This window comes from Ornithodoros turicata, unplaced genomic scaffold, assembly GCF_037126465.1.
Source record: "Ornithodoros turicata isolate Travis unplaced genomic scaffold, ASM3712646v1 Chromosome41, whole genome shotgun sequence".
Classification (NCBI taxonomy): domain Eukaryota; kingdom Metazoa; phylum Arthropoda; class Arachnida; order Ixodida; family Argasidae; genus Ornithodoros; species Ornithodoros turicata.
This window is the reverse complement of record NW_026999371.1, coordinates 895,290-919,742: the sequence shown is the minus strand read 5'-3', so window position 1 is coordinate 919,742 and position 24,453 is coordinate 895,290. Positions and strand designations below refer to the sequence as shown.

Sequence of the window (24,453 nt, the reverse complement as noted above, 5' to 3'; positions counted from 1 at the left end):
AAGGTTCAGTCCTCGGTCCCCTTCTCTTCCTAATCTATATTAACGACATGCCGCAATCTGTACTGTCTTCATCTGTTCGCTTATTCGCAGACGACTGTGTCGTTTACAGGAAAGTTTCTCACATCTCAGATATTACCCTATTACAATCAGATCTAGATAACATAATAACATGGTGCAAGACATGGCATATGGAACTTAATATCGGTAAGTGCAAGCACATGCGAATTTCTCGGAACTTCGAACGTCATCCTCTGTATCTACTAGAGAACGTCCCACTTGAGCAAGTTCAGTGTTATAAGTACTTGGGGGTCCTTATCACTAGTGACCTCTCATGGCATGCTCACATTAATTATATAACAAATAATGCCCATCGTACTCTTGGTTACGTCAGACGTAATTTTAGTCAAGCACCACTGGACCTCAAGCTAACGCTCTATAAATCTGTCGTTAGGCCCAAACTTGAATACGCAGCCTCGGTCTGGGATCCAGGTCTGAGCGTACTTGTAGATTCTATTGAAAACATACAGAGGAGAGCAGTTCGCTTTATCTGCGGTAACTATCATCAACGGTCCAGTGTATCTTCTATGAAATCCACACTCCATCTTCCCGACCTCGCCATACGTCGTAAAATTGCCCGCATATGCCTCTTTCACAAAATATATTATCACAACGGTCGGCTACGTAACCACTTTTTACTTTCTCCCACATATATTTCCCATCGCACTAGCCATCAACAAAAAGTAGGAATTCCTAGATGTTCTACTAAAGGCTTCTCAGACTCATTTTTTCTACGCACATCGATCGACTGGAACTGCCTTCCCGGCTCCCTGACTGCTACCTCTTCGTCTCAGTTGTTTAAAAATGCGGTATGTGTGCACTATTCGAATGATTGACTGCTGTGTGAAATGCCAACCTTTAGTGTCTTTCATTTATGTGCTATGCTCAATAACCATTCTGTACACCACTCGCCTCTGAAATGCGTATGCCCTGAGGGTAAAATAAATAAATAAATAAATAAATACAATGCGACGCCAGCAAAGACGGACTACGCGCAGTCCTGCTACAGGAAGGGCATCCATTGGAATTTGCAAGCAGAGCTCTAAGCCAACCAGAGACCAGATATGCCCAGATTGAGAAGGAGATGCTCGCAATCAAATTCGCCCTGAAGAGGTTTGACCAATACACTTATGGAAGAAAGACAACGGTCATTACTGACCACAAGCCTCTACAAGCAATCAAACAAAGGTCGCTCGCACAAATGCCCCAACGACTACATGGAATGATGCTTTAGGTACAAAGGTACAACGTAGACATTGTCTACCAACCAGGAAAGATGGTCGTCATTGCAGATACCCTCTCGCGAGCCTACCTCGAGCAAGACACTGAAAATGAGGAAGCGCCCATAGTGAATGTTATGACAAACATACCAGTACGTCCGGCAACGCTGGAAAAGGTGCACAAAGCCACAGCAGGCGACACGACATCCCAAGTACTTGCGGAAATGATAACAACGGGATGGCCAGACGATAAATCGAAGGTCCCACCGGAAGCATTGCCATACTTTACGTTTCGCGAAGAGCTGAGTGTCGAAGACGGACTACTATACCGAGGACAAAGGCTGGTAATACCAAAGGAAATACGAATGGAGATCAAACAGAAGCTTCACGCGTCCCACATGGGCATTGAAAGTTGTCTCCGGCGAGCAAGAGAATGTGTATACTGGCCGGGAATCAGCGCTGAACTAAAATAACTTGTACGAGCTTGTGACATTTGCCAGGCACACATGACAAAACAACAAAAGGAACCGCTGATGTCCCACCCTGTTCCAGCAAATCCCTGCGAGAAAATAGGCGTGGACTTAATGGAATGCGCAGGACGTCATTTTCTCGACACGGTCGACTACCTCAGCAACTTCTGGGAAGTGGACGAACTCCGTTCCACAACGAGCGACGCAGTTATCAGAAAGCTGAAAGCTCACTTCGGCAGATATGGCATTCCGCTAACGGTGTTCACGGTTAATGGACCCCAATTTGCAAGCCAGCAGTTCGCCCAGTTCCCGAATGAATGGGACTTTAGGTATCACACGAGCAGCCACACTACCCGCAATCAAACGGCATGGTGGAGTCTGCAGTGAAAACGGCGAAGAAAGTAATAACGAAAGCACTTGAGAGTGGGCGAGAACCACAGCTAGCTTTCCTTGACTACAGGAACACGCCCCAGCAAGGAACACAAATGCCGCCCGCACAAGCATTTCTAGGGCGCAGAACGCGAACCACACTACCTACAACGGAGGTCCTCTTGCAGCCAAGGTATGGGACACCACAAATTGCAAAGCAAGCACAACAAAGACGAAGTGTGACTTACTACAACAAGAGTGCGAAGCAGCTCAGTGAGCTACAACCCGCACAGACTGTACGAGTACATCCAGTGGCAAGCACGAGCAAATGGAAGCTCGGGACAATTACGAGAAAATGTGGACCACGTTCATACGAAGTTCACAGCGAGGGCCAACTTCACAGACGCAATCGCGTACATCTACGTGAAGTCCCTCACCACGACAAAAAGCCCAATGAACCAATATCCATCTCTCAAAGATGCAGTCGACCGAACCAACCTCTGTTGGACTACAATGACCTGCTGGACACAGAAGACAGCGCTTGCAACACCCCTCCAACAATACAAGATGAGGAACAGCACCGACCTACAAGAGATCGAAGACCGCCCCGCCGTTTCAAGGACTTTGTGTTTCACTAAGCTTTCAGTTATGTTGCATTTATTTAAAGAAGACAAGCGATTTCTTTCGAAGGGGATGATGTTTAGAGATGTCTAAGCCAGATGGCATCACACCTCACGGGCGCATCATATAACACTCCTGTTCAAACGCCCTCTGTACGCTCCACAAATATATACACAGTGTGCACGCAAGTGTACCTCTCTCTCGTACGCAGCAATGTAATCAACCTGTTATACAGTTCAATAAACGTCCGAAAGCACACGAAACATGTCCCTCGTGTAGAGCAACATCATTTCCTCTCCATTTGGTGAGTCCATCAACGGACAATATATCGGGAGTATTTCAGCCTTCTACCATCCAAAATTCTGCGTCAACATTACGAACCACCGGGGAAGCCATCGCTGAAGCTACGGTACCTCGTTCCTCCGATGACCCTCAGGTGGCGGTGCTATGCGCTCAACATTCAACGACCCAGCATTTCACGATGCTGCTCCCGCACCGCTATCTACACGCCACGGTCATATTAACTGCATCACTCTGACTCACGCTTCGTGACGGTACTCCTCGGACATTCAAAAGCGGCATGTTCTTGAGACTCCTGTACACTCTAAATCCGGCACCCGATATGAACCGCATGAAAGAGCGCCCAAACCTGGGCCAAGCGGTACACATGAGGTACGGTCCTGGACCAGCAGGTACAGTTGTCGACCCCTGCGAAATTCAAGTGGCACAAGGGCTCCGACACCTATTCGTAAAGGCTAGGTACATTTTAAGCGCCGTCTCGGAGATGTACCTCATGTGTACAACCTGTTTCCGGAGCATGAGTACGAACGCCGTCTCGCGATCTCCATGCGCTCCAGAAATATTTTCCCTGCTTCCGAATACCTGTCGATAAATTCCCTTATTCAGCAGTGCCCTAATGGGTCCCCACTATCATTCTATAAAAGAAGTGCAATAACTAGAACCCGCATCAGGGGGATCGCAATTTTGCGAAGAGTGCGTTTCTTCCAAGCGCTGACAAATCAGTTTGTTTTGAAACGTAGGGGAGCAGGGTGAGTCTGCTTAGCCTTCGAATAAGCTAGCTCGTCGCCTTCAAGATTAGAGTCATTTAAGGTGCGTACAATATCTATTAAGTAATTATTTGCCCGCACGACGCATTTCCGTTCATCTTAGCTCTGATTCCCAGTGGTCCTCCTCCCCGGCAGGCTCGACACAGGGATTGAGGGACAGAGACCACAAACTCTGCGCTTCATGCACGAACGTTAATGCGTAATTTACAGAAGCCTAGGTTGCACTCTATACCTGGACTACACAAGCAAGCAGGTATGTTCTCAGGCAAGCAATTTTGGTTGTTGGAGTTTTCTATACATTGCATTTTCTCCTGGCTTACGTCCAAGCGATGTCGTAAATGGGTGACTCAATCATCTTCTGTGGCCCGTCTTACGTTCTGCGGAGGAAACGGAAATCGGGGAAGAACAGGAACCCAATGTGGTGCATGTGAGGGCGTGTGTACCTCTTAAATGCAAGAGGTACATTTAAAAATATGCCTCTTGGCAAAGCGGTACTTAACTGTTACATATGCGTTAGCTTGTATAGAGTGTAGCGGCCGTGGTACGCCGCTGTAGACCGCACCAAACGCATCCCCTACACTAGCGGTCCAGGAACCATGTCCGCGCTACCTTCCCATCTGGCATACCCCTTCGGCTCCCCTTTGCTTTGGGATGTCCAGCAGCCGACCCCGCTCTGACAGACACGAGAGACCACTGTTCCTCTGGGGACCCGCATCGAAAGCGCAGTAAGCTCTGCGCTCCCCACCTGATTGACGTTGTCCTCCTCGGGAATTCCCAGGCGAAAACCCTTCAAGCTCACCGCTCGCGTTACGTTTGCTGTACCGTCTCCCTCTCCTAATCGCCAACACTTCACCGCTGCAAATATGCGCAAATTTTCCATGCTTTAGGTGATCGGTGGGAAATACGTCTGTTTTTGGAAGCGAACTACGATTGCACGATTCTTTTACCACATTTTTTGACTGTCATTCAGGAGGAAGCAACTACGGTTGTGCTGCACACATGATACAATGGACGGACAAGTATTTCTTTTACATTTTTTAACCTCAAGGGCCCTTACGTGCATTACATGGGGGGGGGGGGGTGAAAAACAGTTACAATTATAGTACAGTTTCACACATTCAGTTACAGTGGAGCGGCAGTAAATATGGTATATAAAATACAAATCAAATGCACTAAACATTTGCATGATGAGAGAAAAAAGAAGGAAAAGAGGACATAATATGAAAGAGTTAGTGCACTATTGAACAACACGAACATACTTAATAACAAGTGATCTAAAAGAGAAAAGCAAAAGAAAAAAACAAAAAAAAATCATTTAGCGGGACTACAATGTTCAAAAATGACTGGTGGTAGTGAGTGGCGGCTATGTGTTCTGGGAGATCATTCTATATGACTATGGCGGAACAAAAGAATGACTTCGATAATTCGTTTGTGTTACTGTGTAGGCGCGCGATTTTATTAGTATGCTCTAGGCGGGGGAATACGATATCGGCACGAACGATTGGCGATTGATCTGTGGGAATGGTATGGAAGAATCGATGAAAGAGGGACAACTTTGAAATGGTACGAGAATGCCCAAGGGTGGAGTGGTTAAGCCCAGCTTTCAGTGCACTTACTGACGTTGTGGAGCAGTAATTGTCGAATATGGATCCTGTTGCCCTGTTTTGGATGCGTTCACGATTATCAGTGAGGGTTGCTTGAGACATGTCACATATTGCGGAGGCTTTTTCCAGTTTTGGGCGAGTGAGAGTGGTATATGCTAAATGTTTTGAGTGAGGAGGTTCCTGCTTCAATATTCGACGAATAAAGACAAATGAGCGATTAGCGCTCGAGATTATGTAGTCATTGTGCGTATTCCATGTATTCTTTGAGGAATATGAGCGCCAAGATACTTCTAAGAATCTCCTCGTGGCAGAATGAAAATATCGATTGTGTAAGAAAATGGGGGAAGGGTGGAGAGTCGTTAAAGAGTTAAAGAGACAATGTTACATTTGTTGATGTTCAAGGGCATTTGCCATAATGTGCACCATCCCTGTATTAGTGCTACGTCATTTCGTAATGTTGAGTGATCAGAGGAGAAGCAATTTTACGATAAATAACGCAACCGTCTGCGGAGAGTCGGATGGTTGACGTTAGACCACTACATATGAGGAACAGCAGAGGTCGGACGTCACAGCCCTGCGGTATGCCAGATGTTACTGAGATTTCGGGAGAGTGGAAGTTGCGAAGAGCAACCGGGTTTTGTAAGAAATGCTTCTATCCACCGGAGAACATGAAAATCCAGATTTAGAAAGGAGAGCTTATGTAGAAGTTTGTTTTGTGGGACCATGTCAGCTGATTTTCGGAAATCTACGAATGCAGCGTCCGTGCTAGAGTTAGTGTCTGCACGAGAAAGAATTCCATGAACAAAACAAGCTAGCTGCGTTTCACAAGAGAAGTTTTCCTGAATCCATGTTGCGAAGGGCAGAAGAAACTATTTGAACCGAATGGTTTCTTCTTTGAACCATGTCTAATCATTTTTAACCATTAACAATTTCTAATTTAGCCATATGGTTAAATTTCTTGAACAAAATGATTTTTGATTGGCTTCCTTCTTCTCATGTGTTTCCAGTACGGATAACTCAAGTATTCATCCCTCCTTAACAATGGCTTTTACTGCATCAATGTCCCCAATAGGAGTCACATTCCATGGCATGTCATGGCTTGTTCATATGGCATTTGTACAATAATTGAAAACATAAAACTGTCGTCATCTGCTGGGTCAGACGGAATTGGCTCCGAGACATGATACAACACTAGAGAAATATCAAGTGAAATTCTGTGTTGCATATTCAGATAATCTTTCCATCGGTCCACCCTGCCGAATGACTGGAAAACAGCCAAGGTCATCCCTGTACACAAGTCCGGTGACCCGCAGTTTGCACAAAACTACCGTCCGATTTCAGTTACCTGCATATCATGTAAAATTTTTGAACACATTATGTTATAGTATATAATGTGCAATCGTAAGCGTGAAAGCAAAATCGAGGGTTGCCCGTAGATAAAAGCACCACGAAAACCATTTCTCTTTATCTAAATTTTGATCATCATCGTTTTCCTTCCAATGGCCAGTACACACCAGTTCGTCTAAGGCGTCACTTTGTGAGAAGTGTGCGAGAGTGGTGTGGTGGGGAGTGGAATGCCTTGAGAATGCTTCCAGTACAAGCAGGTACGCTAAGAACAAATATGTTTCGTACCAAGTAACCAGTTGATTTCGTGCGTGATTGGTCGCTAAGAACCTAGTTATTGAGTGCTCTGAATTTATCAAGGAACAGTTGTGTGCTTGAAGCATTTCGCATAAGCACGTTACGAAGTCGTTCACCTGGCGATCGATTTTGACTCGAAGAGTCGCTGGACGGGGATGCGGCACCTGCCTCATTCGACGACGAGAAAGAGGATAGCACCAAAGGACCAAAATTGCCGGTAAATGCCGGCACGAACTTGCATCCTGGCCTGCACAGGATATGTGAACGAGAAATATGGGGATGCTGATCCCTATAGTCCGCGGTTGTATATAAAGCTACGCAGATGGATCATCGTTCGACATGCTGCATGTTGCAGGAGGTAATAAGCAACATTTCATTTATAGTGCACACCGACATAACAGACATGTCCAGTCCAGCTTTTCTATGTTGTGTGACGACATATCTCCTATTAGAAGCGGTACTTTTAGGGGGCAAGCTTGTTAACATTATTGATCACATTTGTACGTAGGTTAATTGTGTGGACGCTTTTACACATTTTTTGCAGTGTTAGCCCCAACCGGTATAATTACAATCTCCCCTTCTCCTTGCTTATGCGGTCATGCCCCACTAAGAAGATACATGCAGCAGCAGTAGCGAGGCAACATCCGGTGCTACAAAGATGGTTTCACAGCATTGTAAACCACCTCTACTGGTCCCCATGGACAAGCAATGATAATGGGATATTGCTCCTCCTCAAGTTGCTCACGATATCATCATGGATATTTGGATCATAGTGTTGCTTCGAATATTCATGAGAATCAGGGTCTTCATGAAAGATGTACACATGGAGACATTCGGGAGAAGCTTCGGCTCTATGAAGGTGATCTACAATATTCCAAACTAGCAGGGATTAGTAAACAATTGTATTGCATTCCTCACTTACGGGCACTTAAAGATTCGAAGAATTGGAGGGTGGTGGTGTGTACCTCCTCTTGTTAAGGACATCCTGTCATTGTGTGCTCTACAAGTTTCCTTGCCTGAATGCTGTTTCTCGGTCATGTTTCTAAAACATCAGAGCACCACTCCTAGCTTTGCCACATACTCCATCTACAAAAGCATAATGCATGCGGGAAAACCACTGAAATGTGAAAGTGGAATGTTCCTTTACTCCGCAGGCCGGACCTGTCTGTTGTAAGCATTCTAATTAGCCGATTTTGACGTTAGGTTATGTCTGGGGCTTTACTGGAGCTGTGCTGAATCCCTGCGTGGGTTGGCTTTTCATGAGATCCTGATAAGAAGCAAGAGCCTACACAAGCTCATCACAAGAGATACAGTGAATGAGTCACTAAAGTATTGACAAATCTGCAAAGTATTAAGTGCAGGTGGACAAGGGAAGGACTTCAGTGAACGCGTAGAAGCTGTCTGTCACCCAGGATTTTAGGTTTTCGGCACCTCATTCGCCATTAATGGGTGGATTCTGTAGAAGAGTAGGGATGGGGAAACAAAGACGAGATCTCTGCGCACACGCTAAGCGGTACGGTTCGTTTGCCATTTCAACTATATGAAGTACCAGAGAAAGATTAAATAGCCTGTGGCTCTTTCATAGATGGGGTCTGTTATATCATGCGTGCGTATTCTCCACGCCATGATACTGGTAAAAAATAACAACTTCATTCACATCTTGGCTACAAAAAACAAATATGTATACAGGATGTCCCAAAAAAACGTGATAATGCGCGAGGACTTTTTGAGCGCAATCGCTTTCAGTGCGACGAAAGGAGGTTTCAAACCCAGCCCACAGAGTGACAGTAGAAAAAGTGACAGTTTTTGAAAATTAGAGCGGGAAGGTATTGTCTCACCCGAAGCCGGACGCGATATAATATGTCTGTGTTATCTCTTTCTACCATGCTGGTGAGGGCTGGGCTTCCAACCTCCTTTCGTCGGACTGACATTTTTTTTGCTGAAAAATCCGTTGTGCGCTATCCTCCGCAAGCCCTGTAGAGCATGATTTTCGGCTATTTTTCCCGATACGATAGCTCCTCAATATGCCTGTCAATTATCATTCATTTGAGTAAATTCGGCACGCTCTTCACATTGGTGGGGTAAAAAGGTCACCTTTACTTGGCAAATTTCCGAGTTCAGTTCGCAAAAATTTAGATAACTACTCTTAGGTTACATGACATGCACACCAGGAGGTGGCAAAAATCTAGTAAGAACAAATGCCGTTGACCGCATCATCCTACGTGACGTAGTTTTTTAACTTAAAATTCAATGACACGTTTTCTGGGACCCCTGTGCAAAGAAACTTCGTTTTCGGTTATTTATGATGATTGTGTTGCAACACCTCCCACAGATAATTGGTGTATGACTCCAGTTTGCCTATAAGACTGACCACATGACACATCAGCAGCACCGGGGATTTCTCCATCTTGCAGTGTCCTTGTTCAGCAGTCGTGAGCATTATACAGGTCAGTCACGCAAGACTGTTATCCCTGTTCATGGCAATAAAATTGTGTGTTACGTGTAAAATTACAGTATCTGTGGAATGTGTGGAAATCGTCATTGGCTGCTGAAACTAACATCATGATCCAGCTGCAATAATGATGTCGCTAGATCATGTATGCAATCAGCTGATCATCGTTATCATCCTTTCGCTTTAGGGTCATTCCAGCTCAAATGACCCAATTGCGTGGCTCGGCCATCGCCGATTTTTGTGAAAAAAATATATGTCGTTCTCACTGACGTACATACGTTCTGTGTGAAATATTTCTTTCGGGACTCGCGCAGAATCGCCGCTAGGGGGCTTCGAACTTCCGGTCCGAACCCAAAACCCTAATGCGTTTGAACAGGCGCAGAGGGTGAACGGTTGACATATCTGCAAAATCGAACCAGGACGCGTTTCCAAAAGTTCAAACTAGTTATCATCAGATTTGTAGTCGCCAAGAATGGAGAAATATCGAGCTACGCTTCCGCGAAAGAAGCGTAAAATCGAACGAATTGCAATTTTTTTTTCAAGAAAACACCATGAGCAGAAGTTGCTAAGTTATATTTTTATTTGTAGGGGCCTGTCAGTACATTCCACCGAGAAAGTTTGACGCCAGAAAATTAATATGTTAGGGTGTAAAAAAATGCAAAAATCGGTAGTTTTAGGAAAAATTTAAAACTTCGCCGAAGAAAAAATGCCCTTGGCGAACGAGCTAAAGGACGAAATTTCCGCACAAATGTGGCATAGTTTCTCAGTTATAAGTAAAAAAAAATATCCAGGGTGTTTTTTTTTTTATACGATCGCAACGAATTTTTAAGTTCCCCCTGGTGCGCCTCTCGCGACTTGCCGCACGGGATGGGCTTCCTTGCGGCGCCCATCCTCCTTTCCGCACAAAAGTCAGCGCAGAAACACTGGCTTGACAAATTTCAAACCGTTACTCAACTCTGAAGCACGATTAAGCATTTATGACACTAAGGATGGTCCTGGCCAGGGAATAAAGCAAACAAGGTTTCCCCAACACCCACTTGCGGACCTCATAAACGGGTCTTTGACGGCTAACCGCCCATTCCAAAGCTGCGGAGCGCTATCTCTTGCCGATTTCCGTTTCTTTTTATGCATTTATTTTCTTAGCTCCAAGTCAAATAACAGACCATTAGGAAAGAGAAAATAATACACAATTCACATTTGAGCGTGATTCTGCTTAGAGCAGGTGGACATCACTCATTCACGGAAGAACCGTACAAGAGTCCCACCGTTCTATGAAAGGTGTCTCAGGATATGCGCTTGTCAGGATATAAGCATCTGTGCACCTATGTCAGGGACATCAAGCACGCGGCACTTATTCCGAGCTTGAGGAACGTGACGTACGGCACTCCTGTACGTTCGGACATCAGAAGTGCATAACAGACCAGCAAAGACCTTTCCTTAATTTTCTGAAGCTTCAGGAAGAAAAACAGTTCATTATATCAAAGATCATGACGTGACGTGAAAACTATCACCAGCATATGCAGAGGAGGAGGAGGATTGTCGTGGGGAGGAACCCGAGAGGTCTGCCTGCCTGATTAGGCGGCATGTTTCTCGGGAAGGGAAAGGTGGTGGAGAGGAGGAGAGGAAAGGGTGAAGTGGAAGACCGAGCGGAATCCGCTCGGGGGGAGGATAGCTGCGTCCATGGGCCGACTTCAGGGGAACTGTGCCGGCATACGCCTATTACACATCTGAGGGAAACCCAGGAAAAACCCCAGACGGCACAGCCGGCCCGCGGATTCGAACCGCGGACCTCCCAGTCTCCAAGCGCACGCGTTACCGCTGCGCCACCGGAGCTGGTCCCAGCATATGCAAGTACCATTACGACCTGCACTTTCGCAAGTACCCTCATTCTGTGGCGTCCCGAAATTGTGCTGACCCATTTTCTCCCCACCGGAAGAACGTAAAGGGAACAAAGTACATCTCAGTCACCTTGGCACGAAGACTGACGTCGCGGGGCATGGTGCCTGGTGATCGCTTTTGTCTAACGTGCTACAAGAAGTGCTTGCACTTGAAAGGTGACTGCAAATGTTCGGTGGTATACTGCAAATGACTTCGGTCAGCCCTGATGATCATGAGTCTTTCCATTTTAAACGCTTCACTTGAGTTACTAAGCTTGACACCAGTTAAAACGAAGAGGTCAATGCCGCAACGTTAAAAAATACATAAATAAAAAGAAATGGAAATCGGCAACATGCCCAGTTTCGTATGAGAGGCCCAACAGAGACAGCGCTCCATAGCTTTGGAGTAGCCGGCGATCTGTGCAGATCCCGAAAGAAATATTTCACACAGAATGATCGAGCCACACGATTGGGACGTTTGAGCTGGAATGACCCTTTAGTGGTTTATAAATGTGTTGTGGCCTGAACCCGATGAGCACGACCATGTTGGACTTTAGAGACTTGGCCAATAACTGGATCTATGGAGCTCCGGTGGCGACGAAGGACATCAAGCGCTCATACAGTTCGGTCTCGCACATTTTTGTACTCCACGCGTTCACAACCACTCCAGTCTTAGCACACTACGATCCACGAGTCAACCATACATTGTCAGTCGATGCATCTGCATGTGATTTAGGCGCTGTACTTCTGCAGGAAAGCAATGGGCATCGACGTCCGGTAGCATACGCTTCATAAACACTATCGGAAACGGAACAGCGCTATGCACAGATTGAAAAAGAGGCGCTGGCATTCACTTGGGCGGCCGAGCATTTCCGAACTTATCTTCTCGGTCTGCGGTTCCACATTGAAACAGATCACAAACCCCACGTACCACTACTCACCACAAAACGGCTAGACGTGTTGAGCCCTCGCTTACAGCGCTTCCGTATGCGCCTTCTGGAGTTCGACTATACTGCGAGTCATGTTACAGGAAAGAATATCCACACAGCAGACGTGCTATCACGTAAGCCGCTGGCGGAACCGAGCACACCAGCCCATGAGTTCGGCGACACAGTAAAAAAAAAAAAAAAAAAAAAAAATGAGGTACTTACATTGGAACTACTTCCAGCATCAGAATGCATGACAAACCGCATTAGGAGGCAGACTAAGAATGACTACACATTATCAAGAGTAATGCACTACATTACAACGCAATGGCCCAGGGGAAGGAACGCTTCCTCCAGAACTACACAGCTATGAAATGATAAAGGAGGAACTCTCCCTAGTTCAGGGTCTCCTTCCCAAAGGGAGCTAGCTAGTCATACCACCTGGCCTCCGCAATGAGGTGCTCAGCAACATCCACACAGGACATCAAGGAGTCACTAGATGTAGAGCCAGAGCAAGGGAATCGGTCTGGTGGCCAAACATTGGACGACATGTTGAGCAGTTTGTACAAGGTTGTCCCACATGCCAGGAGAACAAGAAGCTGAACACAGCCACACTCCTGCAGACTCCACTGTCACAGAGACCATGGCAAGTCATCGGAACTGACTTGTCCTGCCGAAATGAAGATAATTATCTAGTAGTGGTGGTTACTTCTCACGATTCTTCGAACTAGTGAAGCTTCACAAAACGACAACAAAAGACATTGTCTGTGGACTGAAACCGATCTTTGCAAGATTTGAGACCCCAGATATTATCAGATCAGACAACGGGCCCCAATTCACCTCCGAGGAGTTTAACACATTCACAAAACAGTGGGACATAACCCACATCACTTCAAGTGTGTACTACGCACACAGCAACGGCGTGGTCGAACGGACGGTTCAAACAACGAAGCAACTCATCAAAAAATCAAGCGACATACATGTGGCTCTCTTAGCCCACAAGGCAACGCCAGGAAAGGAGTGGTACTCCCCAGCAGAGCTACTGATGGGCCGTAGGCTGAAGACAAACGTACCTATGGTACCAGCCAAGTTGCAGCCAATATGGGATGACAAGGATTATAGGAGACGTCTGGAAGTACAATAGACCAAGGACGCTCATTACTACAACAAGCGCCGGCGAGTAAAGGAGTACGAACCGCGGATGCCCAATACGCGCGTGAAGATCTTAACCGGGGCAGCAGCGCGCGGGACAGTGGTGTCAGCAGCATCAACACTATGTTTTTATGTCATACGGACCGAAACTGGAACTACAAGACGGACACAGAGTCATCTACAACCAAGAGCCAGCATACGCAGGAACGACTAGAAGTGGACGACTTGTCAAACCTCCCGATCGCTTACAACCCTAAGGTACACACACACACAAGCGACATGGTGCTCAAAGAAAGGTGCTGTTGGGACAGTTACCTGCCGCGCTGCACGGAAGACGACGACGTGAACGAGACAGGAAAGGGACATTCCGAAGTGTACCTAGAACGGAATAGGTAACATGGGTGACGTCGTCTTTTGTTAGGGTTTTGAGTGAGTAAAGGGTTTGCCTACCATACGCATCTGGAGTGATCTCTACACTATGATTATCACGCATCTACATCAAGCATAAAGTCTGTACCTAATATTCCTAGCCCTTCAGACAGACGTGCGACTGTGCTTGTTGTAGAAGTTATTTTTTCTTTGTCCATCACAGTCTGAATTCCTGACGTCTCATCTCATCACGAGTAGACCACTGCTTCAAACTAAATCGCCCTCTCTGTCGAACATTGATACATGATACATACTTTGCTCCCCCAACCATAAGAGAGTGGAACTCCGATTACCAATCCATTGTCTCACGAACTTCAATGACACACTTCAAGCAGACATTGAGTTCCTATCTTTCATCAGCACATCGTCAACAAAATAATTTACAATAGAATGCTCGCTAATCTGTGCATCAACAATATTTTTGTGTGTGTTCTCCTGTTAGGGTGCCGTCTGTGTCGTTCACACTATTTACACATTTATTTGTAAATACTCACTCCGTTCAGAAATGCCCTCAAGTGAGCGCCTTGAACGTATATTAACAAAACAAAACATGCAGAGCTCAGTAAGATCTCTCTCATGGCATCTGAGATAACTTCACAATTTCTCTCAAGATCGCTAAGAGAAACTCTTTCTCATAGAATTTCTCACAGCAACCCCCTCTGAGTCATGTGATAGACTGGCGCCGTGTTTCTCTCCCAACTGGTACCTCTAGCATCTCTACTGTGTTTCACCGTTTCACCAGTTTCACTCTCTCAGACTGGCGCCGTGCATCGACGAAATATGATCTAGTGGACCGTGGCGTTCGTGGTTTGACTGTTTGTCGCCTCCATTCAAACACTTGTAGCGAACGGTGCAGCAGTCTCTTGCGACTACTCTCTTTACGTCCAAGTAAACTGCATCGAACACGGCATGGAAGCGATACTTCCGGTAAGTTTATCACGGAGTCTGAGACAACGACATAGGAAGCCCTCAACAAGAACATTAAACTGGCGTATGCTGAGGACAGCAGCGTGGCTGGATTCAACCGGGCAGAAGTAAAAATGCGTGTAGGTAAGCTCAGTCATCTTATTCAACGACGTGACTGCTCCTCAGGAGTACGTATTTGTAGAGGGCATTGCATCTGTGTAATTGACTACAAGCATCTTGCAGAGGGTTACAGCTTTATCTATTTTTGTGCAGAAAGCGAGAGTGAACGACTGGAAGATAATATACCCATCCCTCGTGTTTTGGAGTGCGAAAATTTGGAGTGCAGAAGGCCAGTTCCTCCTTTGAAAAAATTCCACAGCATAAAATACTACAACCTGCATACTTCCAGCGCCATGCTTATGCGCCCGCTGATGCGCCATGCTTCGTGTGTTCTAGACAGGCAGATGTAAACCCTCCTACAGTACGTTACCTTAATTAGCAGTTCACGAAGTTCTGTGTCGTGCTTTCCCATCTTCTGTTCGGTCTCGAACTGTGCCAAGCAGTCTTTCATCAGATTATCATGTTCCATTTCAATCTCAGTGTCAGATTCGAAATCAGCACTCGTCCTGACGACCTGTAAAAGCAATTTGTAGCGAAATGAACGAGCGTATTGCAATTCCTGGCTTCCGTAATATGTCGGCATATACATATAGATTAATATGATGAGCATATATTATATGTCACCTTTAAAGACATGTAAGTTAATTGCACTTTGTGAGTTGTGGTGATCTTGAGCTGGCGATCGGGGGTCTCTATTCCGCATAAAGTTAAAATCAATGCGTTATTCTCTAAGAAAAAAAAAAAACGAATCTAAGAATAAAGGAAGGTGGTGACTCTTGACATAACCTATCCCGTGTCATATGCGACTCGTGAGCAGATCTGAGCAGCGCAACTCTGTATAAGCAGAGCGGGACATCAGCAGAAACAAACAGCTTCACCGGACCATCTTGACGTGACGAGGGGATAGTGTTATTTATTCTTTTTTTTTTTAGTGAGAATACCTCTAACAGCCAATATGGTGGTGGTGGTAGTGGTGGTGGTGGTGGTGGTGGATGTTGTGAAATGGCTCGCCGTTGTCGGCCTCACAGAGGTGAGCAACGTCACCACTGACGTGCGTGACTGAATGTGCGTCCTGTGCCGACCTCTAAGGGACACCGGGGACGCCAACATATGTCTGAAAACATCTGAGGAAAACCCGGGAAAAACCCCAGACAGCACAGCCGGTCTAACAGTCAATATATTTTGCATGGTGACTCCTGATGGACCAGTCGTTCAAAGTGGCGGGGGTTCGAGACGTGTGAAATATCTCCTGATTACGTTCGGTGAGTTGCGATTCCGCAAACTGGTAGGACAAGTGGGTTGAAGTGGTAGTCGGCGGAACTACACACTAACATAAAGGAACAACAGGAAAATGATGTGGACAGCGGGTTGAGACTAGCATAAGTTTAATCGATAAAGACAATATATACACTTTTTCCATTGGTCCTTTGCCTTGTCTGCGGTGTAGATATTCTTTCTGTGTTTATTCATTGAAAGCTCAGCTAGTCCCGGGTCTACAGGTCTCTTCACCTGCTTCTCCGCGTCCCTTTGTTGGTCTTTCTACTTTACTATGCAATTGCTAGGAGACTATAGAAGAAAAAAAAAGTTAAAATTGAACACGACTACAGTGAGTTCTAGAACGGGACTTTAGCAATGCACGTCACAGTGACACGGCGTTCAGCTACTACGTCACTGCAGCCGAACTGCTGTTGCCCGTGGGCTTCCCGGCTGTGCTTTGAAATGTCCACTGCGCTACAGTACCACACTGATGGCCGCTATTATATTTAGCATTATGAGTGGAAAAGAATCCCCCTCCCCATAGCGGTATACGCCCGTTTGTGATCTATTATTCTCACTTGCAGACAGAAAATGTTCTAGCGAGAAAATATTTTAACATGTGGCTTACCGGTTCCATCCCGGCTTCATATTTTTTCACGATTTCGTCGATGATTCGCTTATTGTGGACGAATGCAGTTGCCTGTGAATAGAGTGAACGCTGAAGATAACTTCTGTCCCATTATAAAAATGCGTCAGATGCAGAATGTGCAAGGGAAGATTGCAGTTCTTTGTTGTATACAATCTACTCTCCCCGACAAAGGAAAGTATGTTGTTCTCCAAAACTACGTCACTTCTATTCGATTATGCATTACCAAAATAACCCATAGTCAAACCTACGTTGAAAACAGACATGGGTTGAGGGAGCTCCTTTTGGTTGAAGACGCTGAAATAAGCCTGAAACATATCGACGAATTTTAATAGTTACTTTCCCACTGTCACTCTCACGCACATATATCATTATATGTAAATCCTAGGACTTCTAGAGTGTGCTCGATCCTAGAAAATTTACCAAAATTAATTATTTCAAAGTGGCCTTCAAACTGGAAAAGCTGACACAGTAGTGCAGCTCCATCATGATAACTTTAGGTTCAGGAGAACCTCTGGTCTATGTTAATAACAGAATGAATAAAATGAGTCGATGTCATTAGAGCAAAAAAAGAAAAAAACGTTACAGGATGCTTCTATTCGCCGGGAAGGTGGCTGACAAACAGCTCTGTTATCTAGATAGGACAAATAAGTGTCCCGACAGCAGGTGAAAGTGCACGAAAAATCGAAAGATTGAGCGCAGTTTTCGAGTCTCCGATGTTGCAGGCACTTCAGTTAAATCCCCGGGCTAAATGATTGCGAACGGATGCACCAATTGAAGGACTTTCTTGTTTTTAAGTATTTATCCGATACCATCTACAAGCTGTGCACCGTGTGAATGAGTGGGATGAGGTGATTAATTAAATAAATATAATTTTCTTCGAACTTCAAAAGCAGGGCTTCGTCGGTAATAAAATGGTAGTACTCATTCTGTGACTGCCGCAAAGCCGGCCTTTTCTTGCAGTAATTCATTGGCTTCGGTTTACACGCTTTTGTTGTGGCTGGTCACGGTGAAGCGCAAAAGAACGCGCTTCCACTCCCTTATCCACCAAATAATTACATGTTCTTGAGCTTAGTTTGCAACGGGGAGTGCCACTGTGCACATGTGGGCCAGTGCGGCGCTTGTGGAAAGCACGTGGTATCGAGGTACTATGTGATTAAATGTGTTTCGACTATTTGGATCATAACAGAAGAGGGAAGTTGTTCAGCACTCCCTGTTGCGTAGTAAGCTCAACAAAACGTAATTAGTTGGTGGATACGAGAGCGGAAGATCCTCCTTTGGCGCGTTAATGCGACCAGCGGCTACAAAAATATGTAAACCGAAACCAATTATTGCAACGTGGACCCGCTTCGGTGCCCACATATCCAGTAACAGAGGATAATGGCCCCAGTAACCGCAGCAAAGTCTGAACCTCCATCGAATGTCTCCGGGACACCTTAGTTGGGGTGCCCCAAATGGTATACAACAAAAGTCCCACATACGTCACCCCCATGCGGCTATACAAACTCGATCAGCACTGTGTGCACATATCGGCACTTGAGACCCCTTGTTCGCAATTGATTCTACGCCTTCATCTTCTCTCTCCTTATGTCCTCTGACTCCGTGGTCGTCATAGGAGAAATATGTTCAGAAGGCGTATTTTTTTTCGCAAGGCGCAGAAAAGAGAGCCAGGTGATGCCATAGCCGTTGCAGCGTATAACTTCAAACGCCGCTGGACCCGGAGATACTGGAGCCGACAAACGCGACTGCATCTCTGATGGCTTGGAGAACAGGGAGTAAAGGGATAATCTACAATGCTAACATCACCAGGACAACAAGCTTGCGAAGCATCAAGGGATGATGCCTCGTAGGTAACCGATCAGGGTGTCGGAGCGGACCGAAAACCGGAACCGAAAACCGAAAAAAAACGCTATTTTGGTGCGAACCGGAACGGAATCGAAACCGTATACGTTTTTTTCGCTCAGGAGGGAAACCGAAAAATATATTTAACGGTTTTCGGTCCAAGAAAAAAACTTCATCGGTTTGGACTACGGATAGGCGAATGAAACAGACGTCGTGTGCTCTGAAGTCATGTCATGGATACTATACGAGGGTTACGGTTACGGTGGAATGTATGTCGGTATAATATGACCCTTAGGCTCCCTTTGTAATGGTTTATCGTTCGCGCACGCACACAGACTTAGAGGTACATGTGACTCTCTAGCAATGTGCCGTAGTGTTCGTTTTAATTTGATCCTCGCAAACTCTCTTCAACTAAACAGCGACCCAAGGGGGCTGCATAACGGCTTCTTTATCGGTAATGTCGCGCAACGCGTCCCTTGTTGAAGAGCAGCTAAGTTGAATACGTTTACGTACACGCGAGGGCAAGCCCGTGCGAAGTGGCAACTCTTTTGTGGACAGGACACGAAGAAAATAAAACGGAGCCGTCGAGCGCGTTTGTGAGTGAAGGTGTTTCTCGATTTGCGTCCTACTCGTGCGGTGGTGCTTGCTGGCTAGACAGTAGCAACAGACGTTCGGATGGGACGCGATCGCTCCAATCCAGCAAGCGAGTAATCTACGCGTGACATCACGACAAACAAGTCCGTTTGTAGCATGCGCTTCAAGAAAGGAGAAAGCCCATTTGAACAGACAGTAACCTACAGGAACCAGGAGCTACCAATTTCACAGCTGTCTATTAATATTAAATACCATGTATGCGGAATAAACGGGTTTACATTTTGTAGCATTGATTTTTTTTTTTTTGTGGGGGTGAATATTCCCAGTAGAAGCGGAACCGGTTAAAAACCGGTATGAACCGTTATTTTTTTGCTCCGCAGCAGAACCGGTACCGGAACGTTTATGATGTAGCCGGAACGAAAACCGGAACGAAAAACGTTTCGGTTCGACACCCTGTAACCGATACAGCACAGGCGGCCATACTGATATACGGTTGAACTGTCGTAGGACCTTGGTTTTTTAATGTTCCATTTAACGTCTAGTGTTATTCTCGTCACTTCTGCCCGTTGAGTTAATGAACCTGTAAGGATACCCGCTCTACTGTAATGTAAGCACATTGTCCTGCTTTTAATTTGTGGTATTCCATGTTTTTCACCGTTATTTCAGGCCTAAACTGTTATTCCTCTCGGCGTCTCGGAAAGTTTCAAATGTTTATTTTTCGTACAAGGTGGGAATTATCAACTGTCTAATTCGCTACAGGTAATCATCCTAGATAACTAGATAGATAACTAGAAAGTATTATCAAAGGTTGACATCCGTATTTGCAATAGATACCTTTGTGATATTTCACATATTGCTGGCATAGCTGTTTTTAGTCAGATGTTCTTGTAATATACGTACTGTTATGTACAGCTGCAAGCCTGTAAGCGTGAGCACACGTTCATGGAAAATACTGCGCAACGCATTTATCAGCTCCAGTTCAGCGTAGCTAACTTCTCGTGCCATCGTCGTACCTCTGACATCAGTTGCAAGGCCTACGAGTTTTTCTTAGTTCCTTTCGACCACTGGGCTAGTGAACACACTCTAACAAGGAAGGTTTTCCGTCATTCTCTTCTCATCCGTTCTGCGTTCCCATCGGCGTTCTTCATTGCCCCCACTACCAACCTTCCCGAACCGCACTCTCCGAGTCTCTTCGTCAGCTGGACTCTCGTCCCTTCTCCCTATCGAAATTGCTTGGTCCTTGGCCCAATCCAGCCCAGCAACGATCTGCGCTCAAAGCTCTTTTGACATTTCTGGACACCATCGGACTTCGATCGTTATTGTGAAAGGGCTCCTTATTTTATTCCCCATATCCCCACCAGCTGTGGGGCGATGAACTTCCCAATCTTCAAAGTCAAAATAAAGTTGTTCTTGTTGTTCATCCCTTCTGCAAGACCGATGTGGCAGTATACCGCCATGGCGGCGGTGAATGATCGCCTCATCCACATCCTATTTATGTGCCTGTGTGTGTGTAAAACGTTGTAAGAGTTGTACTTTATAGAAACCTCGCGAATATTGTGCATTTCCAACTCAGTGCAATAGCCACCCGACAGACACTCGGGGAAGGCACGTTGGACGGGGGACACTTGACGCCTCAGGGGGTCTTCGCGACCAGATGCTCGCTGGCAATAAATCAGTAGAGTGGGCGAAAGAAGATGCACTGGCCAAAGTTGCATGGTGCACGGATTGACAGCTTGGGCCATTACCCATAAATACCGAGTAGTGGGCGGACAATTAGGAGGTGCCTGGTTCGGTCTAAGTTCAAACTAGGCCAACAATGAGTTGGAGACGTTTGAACCGGGCTTCTGGGATTGGTGTTTGCTGACGGGGGGGTTGTGTCCCAAATGTCACTCTTTTAAGCGGAGGACACACGAAAATCCGTGTGGGGAAGCCGCAACGATTTCAGGAAGACGAGGCGAAAGCCCCGTGGCTTCAGTCGCTGTAGTATTGTCTTGTATATAGGTATGTAAATAACTATGTAAATAAAACCCAGTTATTGTTTGAGAATACCGCCTGTCGGACGTCTCTTGGGAATATCCCCGATCTGTGAGCTACATCAACGGACCATCTTCCAGCAACAACGGAAGAAACTTTACTGGCGCAGCACGCCAGTCTGCTCACCTACGGAGAGTTGAACCATCGGACGCACGGACGCTATTTCGAGTCGGAACAGCGAGGGCATATCGGCGCAAGACAGCGGCAGACCATCGGAGTATCCAGGAAACTGAAGGGAGAGCTCCAGTCATCGTCATCGACAGGATCCCAGCTTTGCGAAGAAGACCAACGACCAATAGCAACGTGGAACAACTTCGAGTCAAGTCAGTCGGAGCATTGCCGGCTGCAGCCGTTGGATCGGCTGTGGCCAGAAAGCAGTGCTATCCAAGCCCAGAAGCAGCTCCGTGGCGGACAGCTGAAGCTAACTGCAACGGACTGCAATGAAGGTGTCTATGTCAGTGACGAGTAGCAAGGACAACTTAGAGACCCAAGCAGCGGTGACGCGACGTTGTAGCGGCAGCATCACCTGGGTCAACTGTGTTCTTGGATTGTTGGACAGAACCTCAACGCATCCTACGGAAGCAAGATACACGAGGTAGGTGTTTCGTTGCTTACATCCCGTGTGCACTATGATCGAGGCTAGTAAAGGGCACAGAGACAGGGAAAAGATGCGGAGCGATGAGAAGCTAGAAGTAGACGCAGCGTTGATAGACGCCGTCGAATATGTACATGGCGTTTGTGGGATCGCCGCGGCGCCCGCAAAGAAGTGGGAGTTCTTAGATTTGAAACTTCAAGTTGCCGAACTCAGAGTAAAGAATGCGCAAAGTTTGAGGTGTAATGAGCGACGTGAAGCCGCAACCTTCCGTCCAAATCAAAAGTTCGTTGAGGTGAGAGACCTGCTAGGCAGGCTGAGCGTGTCCCTTAAGGAAATGCCCAACGAACCGTCATCAGTAGCCCAGTGGCTACGAGACGTGGAACAGGCACTTGATGCTCAAGGCGTTCCGTATCCGTGGAGAGCGGGGTTTTTGTACCCCCTATTAAATGGGAGAGTTGATCACTCGTACTCAAAGCTGTCGCCTCCAGAGCGAAGTAATTTTGAGCTGCTCTGTGAAGCATTGATTGAGGGCGTGACGTCTAGTACCGTCGTAGCATCTTTCAGCCATGCTGAGGATGATACTACCAGCGCAGGCGACCTGACGGTCGATGTAATCAGTCAGTCAGACACTGATAGCGAAGAAAATTTGTCAGATGCGTCAGTTCATGTCGAATGCCGTGTGGTGACACGTGTGGTGACAGACGTACAGCACTGCGGTAATTCTCGTTGCACGGGCAAAGGCCATTGTGCCGAGCAGGTCGGCGACGTCCGTTTGCGGTGCACTGCGGTGCACTGCGTTGCACGCTAACATGAGCGAAGAGCACTTGCCCAGTCATGAAGGCGGAAGCTTGAGGTCCGACTGCGAGGGCCAGGGGCAGGCGAGCAAGCGCCCCAGCGCAGTGCACCACCTCGGCAATGAAACACCTGCAGAGAATGAGCATAGCACGGAGGTCGAGACATGTAGCCTCGAAAAGAGTGGATCCGTAGCGATCCTCACACGCCCGTAACAGGCACAAGTCATGTTTCTCGCAAGCTCCTGACAGAGAACCCTGTATCAGACACGAGTGTGACGAGCGAGTTGCTCGAAGTAGCTCACGAACGCGTATATGACGCGTCGCTCAGTTCCAGACCGCTGGTGAGCAAACGGAGCCTTCCGGCGCGATGGGTTGCTGACAAAGTGTTCGGGATCGTAATCGCACGTAGGACCCATGCCGAGGTAGTCACAATGGGGAGGCTAGGGTTCGACACATTAGATTAGAACCCATATATAATATATCGCTAATGCCATCGGTTCTAGTGCACTACGGGATGTGGGCAATGAGACACCTATAGAGTGGAAGTGCAGTGGGACTTTGCTTGTGAACTCTCATCAGTTACGTTTGTACTCCACAGTGTCGTAGCCCGTATTTAAGTTGACTGGTGTATTAGTGATCCAGCGATTATAAGAGGGAATATTCTTACTCGAGTGCATTGCAGTGTATACAGTGTTCGCAGCCGTTGTTATCGTAATCCAAATTACTAGGCTACACAACTCGTAGTGATATTGTTCCTTGTGTCGCAATCGTGCCCCACAAGTAACTTAAGGGGGGAGATGTAAGAGTTGTACTTTTTAGAAACCTCGCGAATATTGTGCATTTCAAACTCAGTGCAATAGCCACCCGACAGAGACTCGGGGAAGGCACGTTGGGGAAGGCACGACGGGGGACACTTGACGCCTCAGGGGGTCTTCGCGACCAGATGCTAGCTGGCAATAAATCAGTAGAGTGGGCGAAGGAAGATGCACTGGCCAAAGTTGCATGGTGCACAGATTGACAGCTTGGGCCATTACCCATAAATACCGAGTAGTGGGCGGACAATTAGGAGGTGCCTGGTTCGGTTTAAATTTAAACTAGGCCAACCATGAGTTGGAGACGTTTGAACCGGGCTTCTGGGATTGGTGTTTGCTGACGGAGGGTTGGGTACCAAATGTCACTCTTTTAAGCGAAGGGCACACGAAAATCCTTGTGGGGAAGCCGCAACGATTTGAGGAAGAGGAGGCGAAAGCCCCGTGGCTTCAGTCGCTGTAGTATTGTCTTGTATATAGTTATGTAAATAACTATGTAAATAAAACCCAGTTATTGTTCGAGAATACCGCCTGTCGGACGCCTCTTGGGAATACCTCCGATCTATGAGCTACATCAACGGACCATCTTCCAGCAACAACGGAAGAAACTTTACTAACGTAGTGATGAGCTCAACAGAGAGTCAAACCGAAACGTTTAATGGTCCGGTACGGGCTTAAGGGTTCGGTTCTGGTTCAGCTTACAGAAGCCAATTTTAATGGTTCAAACCGGTTCTTTCCAAACGGTTCGGTTCACGAACTGGTTCAGAGGCCACGGCTGCGAATGGAGCACAACGGGCAGGTACAGCTCCCCGCAACCTTAACTTGAACGCTGCTTCGCGTGGCGGAGGAGGAGGAGAGACACCCTAGTGGGATTCAGCTGAACTATTGGGAGAGCGCGTTTCTGACTGTTCCACTAGCGTGTAGGGGTGTCCGTTATTGCCCAGACGCCTCGAAGGCAGGCGGGCGTTGCT

At 46.6% G+C, this 24,453-nt stretch overlaps 1 protein-coding gene across 1 annotated transcript in view; it reads right to left on the bottom strand.

The window, feature by feature from the left end:
- The window catches only part of LOC135374056 (atlastin-2-like), a 65,373-nt gene that overhangs the window by 19,043 nt on the left and 21,877 nt on the right, over nt 1-24,453 (bottom strand). Inside the window, exons 4-6 of the mRNA XM_064607064.1 lie at nt 17,066-17,122; nt 16,797-16,868; nt 15,282-15,425 (exon numbers count right to left, since the gene is read on the bottom strand). Coding sequence (XP_064463134.1) covers nt 15,282-15,425; nt 16,797-16,868; nt 17,066-17,122 — 273 coding nt within the window. The remainder of the gene's footprint in view (nt 1-15,281; nt 15,426-16,796; nt 16,869-17,065; nt 17,123-24,453) is intronic.